We start from the raw sequence: 10,340 nt of genomic DNA, 5'->3' as shown, positions 1-10,340 counted from the left end.
TAGAAAACGGCTGGTTCGTTACTCGTTTGCTCCTATAGTGGGGTTTTAACTGTGAAATGGAAGACAAAATGAGCTGATAATCAAAGTTTAATCTAATTTTCAATCTTTTCTTTGCTCTGCTTTAAAAAAGCAGCTTCTTCATTCAAGCAATGAACAGCCCGGTTAATTCTGAATATAGTAAATATTTATTTTACTGCCAATTGGGTTACAAAGAAAAAATAGGAAATAAGATAAAGTTCTTCATCTGTGAAAGACAAAGCATAAACAACATTTAATGCCCTAATATCCAATCCATTTCACAGTTAAAACCCCACTATAGGTGCAAACGAGTAACGAACCAGCCTTCTTCAATGATAGCGCAATGATTTTTAAATTCCAAACATCAAAACCAAGGCCTAGCACATATACAGGTCCCTTCCCCGCCTTAAAATTTTCGTCGATTTGAAAAGTAGATCACGAGTGAAATAATTAAGAAAAAAATGATGGAAGTAGTCTTAAATCAAACCTGGAAACTTACTAACAATCATATGAAAAATTCATAGTTGAGTACAAACACTAAAATTATTAAAAAGTCTCCGAATTGCAACACAGTTCGGAAAACAAATTCCCGTAGTAAAAGCATTGGGGGAGACTCAGTTCGTGCCCACTGCGCATGCGCTAGCGTTCTCTCGCCCCATAGCGGCCCCACGGCCAACTTTGATTTCTCGCGCATCTCTCGCGCTACAGCGGCCATCTCATTCGTTGACGTTTCTGTGTTAACCTATGAGCAAAAGATGTGTATGACGTCAGCGCCCCTAGCGGATTATTATTTTTAGTATAGTTTTTACATTGGGGACAATATAACCACCGAACGTGGCGCTGAACTCCTACACATTATAGTACAGTTTATAGGGGGAAAATCCTTTCTCGCGGAATTTCGACGAATGTGTTGGCCGTAGTAGCGCGAACAGCGCGTGATCAAAGTTGGCCGTGGCGGCCCGCTCAAAGAATTTCAAATCAATGCATTGGCGCGAAACTAAAGTTTAGCGATTAGTGTCATCGTCGTCCGCCGAGAGCGCCTCGTCCCAACCCTAAAAACGCGTCTTTTTACAACCGATTTAACATCATACTCTACGGTGGGAAACTCAACAACTGATGAGTACGAGCTGCTAAAAAGTACCTAAATATTCTTAAAGCTAATTTTTTTAATTTTATAATTATAATTGAAAGTTACATTTCCATTTATAACTTAAAAATTGGGTTTCAGTTCAGTTTTTTTTTCAAATTGTTTAGCAAAAAAGTTAACCCTAGATAGTTTAAGTTACAACTTTACCTTGTCTTGTAGCCATTTTTCCACACATTATAAACTTCATTGTCTTATAAAGAAAATAAAATGTTTATATAGGTGGAATTTGTTAATTTTTATTATAAATGTTCTAAGATTTACATTGTTTGAACCCCTTTTAATAATAAGTTCCAACATATATTTATATGTTGTTTAGAATTTAATTTTTCAATAAGTGAATGGATTCACTAGATTATACAAACTATTGGAGCGTAGTAATACAGTTTACAGGTAATTAGAAATTAAATAATTTTTATTCGACAATTTAGTTACCCTTACTTAACTAGATTAAAATGCTTTTGCGTTGCGTTCCTTATTGCAAATCTAAAAAAGTGATGAAACTCAGCGAGAAAGATGGCTGAAAATCATATCTCACGATAATTACAAAATAAATGACACATCAGCATCAAGTGTAGTATGCAATTTACACTTAAGTAAAGGTACAGAATTCATCTTTAAATGACAATTGAAATTTTCGAAGAACCTGTAAACAATTTGGATATAAATACACTGGAGTTTCTTGGCCCTTGGGCGTGGGATATAGCGACCTGAAATTAAAAATTAGTCCACCCTAAAAATCTCGTAGTAGCCCCTCAAACATGTAAATAATGTTTAGTAATTTTCTTGCCTCTTAAAAATCAACTAACCAAATTCAAACAAATAATGTTAGATTTATTGATTAAACGAATCAAATTTCGAATAGACGATTTCAGAAACGATAGAGACCTACGGCGGCATATTTTTCCGGGCTCGATTTATGTAGATGTATCGGCTGCTAGATTGGAGTTTTGAAGAGGCCTGGAAATAAACCTCAGTAAGCGAGCTGCAGCGATATTTGCAGCTGGTCCGGATTCAGCTGAGCTGCAGAAAACCAAAAGTGTTGTCTGCTAGTTAACATTATCGATTCGTTTAGGCCTTGTAGGCTAATCTTAATTTTAAAAACCCCAAATGATAAGAAAAGTAATCCTAATTAAAATTTAAATAATTATAAGTAAAAATAAACTTCGAGGAACGAAATGGAAGTTTTTGTGGCACAGATTGAGCCTATGGTTGACGAGTCACGTAAAATACTACATAGGTATGTTTTGGTCGAGTCTTATGTTTAAACAAAATTTAATGAATTTAATTATTTAATTTTGTTTCTTAATCTAGTAAAAGTTCAATATCCAAGAAAAAAGGTGGAGGAGGAACGTCATGTTGTGTGCCATCATGTTCAAATAACTCAAAAAAAACACCCAATATTAGTTTTCATAATTTTCCAAGTGTTCCGAGAGAAAAAGAAAAGTGGATTGCATGTGTTAGAGAAAGTATCTCAAAGCCAGATAGGCCTGATGTATTATGGTCTCCCAAACCTACTAGCAAAATTTGTGGCAGTCATTTTGACAAATCTGGCGTGAAGCTCCATAGTCAAAATATACCGTTACATTTTTCATGTAAATCTAACTCTACAAATTCTACTAAAGGTAACGATGATAGCCAGTTTGATTTTAATATTCCAGAAAGACCACATTTAAAACGTAAGGCAAATTGTAATGCTATTGGTGACGAGTATTTTAGGACTGATATTAATGAGGAAATATCTCTCGGAAGACAAATTTATTACCCTGAAAAGGTTCGATGTTCCAAAGTGAAAATTACATCGCTTATAACAAAGTCAACTATGGAACCACTGACAGATCACAACTATAACATAAAAAAACAAATCCGTTATTCTTGATAATAAATCTATCATCAAACAGCAGTTGAAGAAAATAAAAAACTTGGAAGAAAATATAGTAAATTTTAAACAAAATATAGACGCTCTTCAATATACGATATAACTTGTGGAAAATTAATTCAAATGGATCTTGACCTAAAAACTGAAATGGCAAATTCAAAGAAAACTCGATTTGATATTGAATCTATTGTAGACGACGAATTTGCGTTACATTTTTATACGGGATTTGAGAACAAGGAACGATTCATAGCATTTTTCAACTTTGTTGAAAAAGGTTATCAAGATGCTTATGATACTTTTCGATCTGGTCTTGAAAATGAAAACAAATCTAGAGTGAAAAAAGAGACACTGAGAAAATGTAAAACTGCAAGAAAGCAAATTATTAGCCCTATAAATCAACTGTTCCTGGTTCTAAGTCGTCTACGAGTAGGCTTGCTAGTACAGGATATTGCTTTTAGGTTTGGAGTAAGTGTTTCAACCATAAGCTCTATTTGGTCATTTTGGATTGACTATTTAAGTAACCTACTGCGACAAGTTCCCATATGGCCAAGTCGTAAAGTGGTGGATAAATATATGCCTGATTCGTTTAAAAAGTTGTATCCCTCTACGAGAATTCTTTTGGATTGCACCGAGATATTTATAGAAACTCCATCGGATTATAGGGTACAAAGCGCAACTTTTTCAAGTTACAAGTCACACAACACTGCCAAGGGACTGATAGGGTGCACCCCTAATGGTTTCATTTCATTTGCCTCGGAATTATCTTTTGGTCGCATATCTGACAAGGAAATCACGCAGAAGAGTGGGATCCTTGACCTCCTTGAAGAGAATGATGAAGTAATGGCTGATCGAGGATTTTTGATAGAGGAAGACCTCAACAAGAGAAATATCAAATTAAATATACCACCATTTATGGGAATGAGGGACCAGCTTAGTTTAGAAGATGAAAATGAAACTCGGGAAATAGCTAGCGTGAGAATTCACGTTGAGCGAGTTATTAGAATGGTCAAAAGCTTCCGTATATTAAAATACACTTTTCCGAATTCTATGCATGATAAGTTAAACAAAATTTGGCTTATATGCTGTTATTTGTGTAATGTCATTGGTGATCCATTACTAGAAAAAAAAGGCGATAAATCAATTTCGATTTAACCAGTATTTGATGTAGAAATTAATATCACCAGGAATTTATGAAATAAAAATGTATGCAATTTATTTCACTTGATTAAATTTGCATATAAATGTGAGATTTATCACAGGTCCCTTCTGTAAACAAAATATAAATATAATGAATATAGATTCCTTTTTACAAAATATCACATATCAACTTGGTATAAATATTTATTTAAAAATTTCCTCCAAAAATAAGAATTTAGGTATCACATTTCATCATGATTTATCTATCCATAAAATATTGTAAATAAAATTTTGTTAGCTTCGGTAGCATAGCTGAAGTCCAAAATACTTTGTCAAAAGCTATGCGTTCAACATGGAAATCACAGCCACTATACACAAAAAATTGCACCATTTCAATCCAGTTATTGCGATTTGCCCTTGTATTTTCAGGTAGTCTGGTTTTAATGTGGTGATACATTCAGTAACCGTTAGGCCCATTTCTTTTCCTTTAGCCAATGTTTTTATTTCAAGGATGCCCCATTCTTCAAGAGTATTATCATAAATAACCCTGTCAGGTGTTGCACCAAGAAATGGTGTTTTGTTATAGTACTGTGACTAGATAAGTAAAGTATCACTGCATCACTTTCACTTCTTAGGCCTTCTTTCATATATTTTGTCGAGATATTGGACCGCACTTTCTTGATTCGATCCACAAACTGAGTATTAACAATCTTTTTCCTTTTGCAAATTTCTCCAAACTGTGACGCTGTTACTCTAAGCTTTCGCTCCTCCATCCATTCCTTACTATTAGATTGTGCACAAGTTTTTTGTTCCAAATCCCAAGCTTCCTCAATGGATAAAACAATCTCGCTAGGTAAAGAAGTCATTACATTTGGTTCTAACTCAGAGTCTTCAGACATCAATGGCAATTTTGGTCTACAATTTAACACTTCAGTTGTATTATTGACAGTTGTTGCTAATGACTTTCTTGGTAATGGTATTGGCTGGTAATTACACTCTGCTAAGATATCCTGCAACATCAAGCAGCTGCTCGCACTTGTTAAATCTTTGGAAAGTTCAATCAGGGACTGTTTAGATACTTCAGTGTATGTGTTTTCACACCGTTTTACACGCTTGGTCAGTCTTTCAGCAGTGGAACTCTTCTTATCAGGAATGTGTTTTACAAAAAGGAGCGATTCAAACTGTATACTGGTTCCTGCAAGATTTCCTGTCCCTTTACATTTGTTCCACTGACATTCAGTTTCCGTACAGGATATGTCTTTCGACAAAAAACTATTTCCCATTTGTAAATTGTCAAGCAAGTACCACAGTAACACAGTAAGGCCACTACATGTTTACACCTTCCACCAGCACCAGATTTGCAACCACATTTTCCATAAGACACTGTACCTTTCAGGGTAATGATAGCAAAAACCGAATAGTGTTTTTTCATAGTGAAAGATGCTTGGCAGGTTCCTTTCACAAATATACCAGAGTCTCCATAATGTAACATTTTATAACCATTTGTATAATGTTTTCTATCTTTGCCAAGTTTTTGGTGCGCTTTAATCTGATGTCCTCCAAAATTGTCGGGAAAGTTACGTATTACTTTGGTCCAATTTCCTCTAGGAAATGTAGGTTCATCCTCTATCTGAATATTAACATTTCTAAGTGGTGAACTACGTGATGGTGATCCCATATTATGACCTGTAAAAGAAAATGTTACATATTGACATAGAACAGTTAAATATTTCATAAACTTACCCTGATTTTGGAAAGTTTTATTTTACCACCAAATCGAAAGCTACGACAAGCCTACAAGGCCTAAACGAATCGATAATGTTAACTAGCAGACAACACTTTTGGTTTTCTGCAGCTCAGCTGAATCCGGACCAGCTGCAAAGTTCGCTGCAGCTCGCTTACTGAGGCTTATTTCCAGGCCTCTTCAAAACTCCAATCTAGCAGCCGATACATCTACATAAATCGAGCCCGGAAAAATATGCCGCCGTAGGTCTCTATCGTTTCTGAAATCGTCTATTGGGACTCAGACAGAGGTGGTTTAAAATGCCCAAAGCAGAAGTTTGTCATGATTATCTGAATTGTTTTGACCTTCAAAGAGGGAGCTATTCCATATTTTCGAGAAACTCATGGAATTTGTACCACAATATTGAATATTACCTATTGCCGAAACTTTCTAAATTACGTCTTTTACAAAGTTATTGCAATGACACTCATCCTTCAACTTCTGCAAAATTATCTGTGACAAAATAATTCCACCTTTAGTTGATAATATATCACGGATAATTTCAGCTTGTTACGAGAAACTTAAAGAACTTACTTTTAAGCCGCAATCGAGAAAGTTTCTCAAAATGTGAAACGTTCAATACAACTTTTACAGCAGTCATTCCCGGAGAAATATGTAAATAATAACTTGGTTTAAAATTCTCCATATTATGGATTGTAAATATTTAAATAATAACTTACTTTCAATTTCTCAGTTATTAAAATATTTACTATTGGCTTAGCTACAAGCGTAAATAGCGATTATCCAAGCAGTCTCTTTTCATCGACAACAGTTACTGTAACAGCTGACTCAGTAGCGAGAATTTTTTCTAGGAACCTTGGATTTTAAAATATTATTTTCGGCGGGAAAAACAAAAGTAAAAATTTTAAAAAAGTGATTATAACGTATAAAAAGAGTTGATTTACCTTTCATTTCCTTGAAAATGCCGATTAATTCTCAATCTTTTTCATAATGAATCAAAAACCAACATATCTCCGTAGGATTCAATGTTAAAGAGGGGTCAGATTATAGCGCTACAGCCTACGTAGAGGCCACAAATGAAATTCACTATTTTGGGCTGACTCAGCGGGCCGCTATGGGGCGAGAGAACGCGAGCGCATGCGCAGTGGGCCGTGGTTCGGCAAAGCCACTTGATTTTTGAACCCCTACTCTTCTATGGAGATGTCCGTCATTTCCTCTAGCTTTTAATTGGCTAAACAATTTGACGTAGTAGTGGCATAGCTTCGTAAGCCCCAACGGGTGCTGACGCTCGATTCGGAATTTTCGATTTTTATTCTCCGTCTCTCTCTCATCGCGCGTGACGTCAGCGTCGGACCTTGGGGGCTGCGGCGGCTAGCGAAGACGTAAGGTTTATGTTACGTTTACTATCAAAATTAATTTATGAGATATAAAACTGACAGACGAAAATTTAATATAAAAAGTTAATAAATGTTTAGTGGTTTACGTTTTATAATACAATTCAATACAACAATATCAATACCTAAATGTTTTTTTTTAAATCTTACATATGTAAGATGATACAAATAAATAAATTATACTAATGAAATAAAAAATAATACTTCGTGCATTTATTGCACATATAGGAACTAGCATTATTACGTAAATAAAATATTATAAGTATGTGTAATGAGAGTATGATAGAACTCAAAATATTGAGATAATGCAATAACAATTGAAAAAATTATACTAATAAAATAAAAAAATAATACATTTGATGCATTTCACATATAGGAACTTACTTTTACATTACATATAATAATAACCTATGTATGATAAAACACATGGCGATAACTAACAAACAAATAACCTAATGAAATTAAAAATAGTACTTATCACAGAAAAAATTTACACATTGTAAACAATGGTTGGATATTATCACAAATTTATCACGACTAGTTTGGCAGGATAAGTTCATTTGTATAGTTAGAATATTTTAGGGTAATAAATAATTTTAATTGCCTATTTTAGTCATTTTTTTCGATCTTTTCCGCTTATCATCACTTGCTTCATTGTTCGTAATTTTAATTGAATTGAGGTATTTAATGCGTATAAAAATTCTAAGCTTAACAAAAGTGTTAACTATATTTAACGGGTATTTATCTTCAACTTCAAATATTTTGGCACTTATATTTTTAACTATATTTTCTTCATTCGACAATGACATGTTAGGTAATATGTTTTTAAAAATATCCTCATACACTTTAGTTTTTTCCAAAAATGAACTAGAAGGAACGACTAGACCACCGAATGATAAAAAATTTGTCCAAGAGGGAATGTAATAATCATGATCTACCTTATTTTTGTCAATTAAATCTAATTCTGGATAGCTTTTGTAGTGTTTTTTAGCTACCCACCCACTGAAATACTCTATACCATTTTCTTCGAATTTTTTAAAATCATTATCTCCCTGACAAACATCAACAGTGGAGTTCATTTTATTAGTATTTACCGAACACGTTTGTAGAGGGGTATTAATAGGCAAATGGTCATTGACTAGTATTTCGTTTGATGTAAAAATAGGGACATCAATTTCTATTTCAGCGGTTTTTAAGATGCTATTCATAAGGTATTCATCATTATTTTTATCTGACAAACTTAAAACATTAGATGCTAAATACTCTCCATGGCTTTGCAATTAAAAACGCCTGGGTTTTTTCCTAAAATGATAATTCGTATTCTGTACAATGCGTTAAGGGGTGTAGGGTGGTCATCTAGACCACCTCTTGTGCGCACTTGAGAAAAAAAATTCTCCAAACAATCCTGATTTAATTTATGGGTTAAAATGTGTCTAATATTATAATTATATTTTAAATCGAAAAATAAGTCTTTAAGTGATTTGCAAGAAATAATAATTCCCTTTTGAAAAATTTGAAGAAAGGATTTAGTTTTGCCTTTTTTGTCTATACATTGCATGTTATTAATTAATGATATCATAACATCTAAAACCTTTAATTGTTCTTTTAAGTGTACCCCGAAGCCGCTTTTACAAGGATTTGAATGGTTTTCTACGTTAGAATTAAACACATCGAACCAATTATTTACTTTCTCTATAAAATAGGCTAGTTCCATAGTTTCATCAGGATCAGATTCTAAGTTATCTTTATTTCCAGTTTTAGCCATGTATAAAAGAGCTTTAGACACTGTATTTGAAATAAGTTCTACCGCTAAAGCTACATTTTGTCTGACAGGTCCTTCGCAATCTAAATGACACTTCCTTAATTTAGGGCACATTTTAATATCACTCTTATGCGCATTTAATAACTTTTCTAGAGGCTTTTTGTTAATTTCTACATCTCCACCATCTAAAGAAAACCCACCATCTAAGAGCCAATTTCTTATTAGTTTTAACGCATGGGGAGCATCTGCGAAACAATATACATTTTTGTGAGTATTACTCGGGTGATTAAAAAATGTACGATTAATTTTCACCCCCAACTCATTCCAGAGACCCATGTTTCCCCCTCCCATATCACAAACAATAGCTACTACTAAATAACCAGATTCATATAATTTAGAAATAATGTCAAACAAGATTTTTTTTGTCATTTTCTGATCAAAATCTATATAAATGGGCTGTTTCCAATTCGCGAATAAACCTCTAACCATTGCTACTTGCATTTGACTATTCTTCCCAATTACTTGATCTGATTTCACATCGTATTCATACTGACTTTTGATTTTCATTTCGTCAAACGTTAAAACTGAGAGTTTATCTAATTCAGACATATTAATTCCAGTGCTTTTCATAATTTTTAAAATATCATCTAAAACACCTTTTCCTAGTTTTATTTTTGAGGCGTATCCTCTTAAAGTTGAGAGTCCTGGCAAGGGAATTCTAAGCTCATTTTTAACAAATAAATATGCCCGTTTACTAAAGTATCGCAGCGTAAATGCTTTGGTTAAGTCTTCTGTTGACCAGACAACCATTTTGTTACCCATTAATCGATTAACCTGACTAGCTGTAAAGACTGTGCTTAGTATATCAGAACATTTACGGTTTAACAGCTCTTTTTTATCTTTCTGGGTTTTAAGGCGCTTAAGATCTTTCTTTAATTGTTTGTGAGAAATGTCTTGGGCAAATTTTTCCATTTTTAAAGAGTTATTTTTTTTAATTTGCTTCATATATTTCAGTTTCATATTTGCATACCTTGTTTGCCAAATGTTAATTAGCTTCTTTTGCTTTTCTAAAGAATCACAACTGCAGCACCTCTGTTTCTTTATAATGCTTTCAGTACGTTCAACAGCCTCAGGAATTATGTCATTGGAAACAGTCGGCTCCGAATCAGTATTAGAAGAAACTACATCAGAGTTTATCACAACTGTAGCAACTTTTTTTCTTTCTCTTTTTCTGGCTCGCTCTTGCCTATCATTTCCTAAAA

General features: G+C 33.7%; 1 protein-coding gene across 1 annotated transcript; it reads left to right on the top strand.

The window, feature by feature from the left end:
- The first annotated feature begins 3,540 nt into the window (after positions 1-3,540).
- LOC149957435 (uncharacterized) lies at positions 3,541-4,218 on the top strand. Its single transcript, XM_090164806.1, has one exon. It carries the CDS (start codon positions 3,615-3,617, stop codon positions 4,191-4,193), a length of 579 nt encoding a protein of 192 aa, XP_090020932.1. The 5' UTR covers positions 3,541-3,614; the 3' UTR covers positions 4,194-4,218.
- The last annotated feature ends 6,122 nt before the right edge of the window (positions 4,219-10,340 follow it).

Source organism: Leiobunum rupestre, chromosome 2 (assembly GCF_980474605.1).
Source record: "Leiobunum rupestre chromosome 2, qqLeiRupe1.1.hap1, whole genome shotgun sequence".
In the NCBI taxonomy this organism is placed as follows: domain Eukaryota; kingdom Metazoa; phylum Arthropoda; class Arachnida; order Opiliones; family Sclerosomatidae; genus Leiobunum; species Leiobunum rupestre.
The sequence above is the reverse complement of the archived record's forward strand: the minus strand, read 5'-3'. Positions and strand labels throughout refer to the sequence as shown.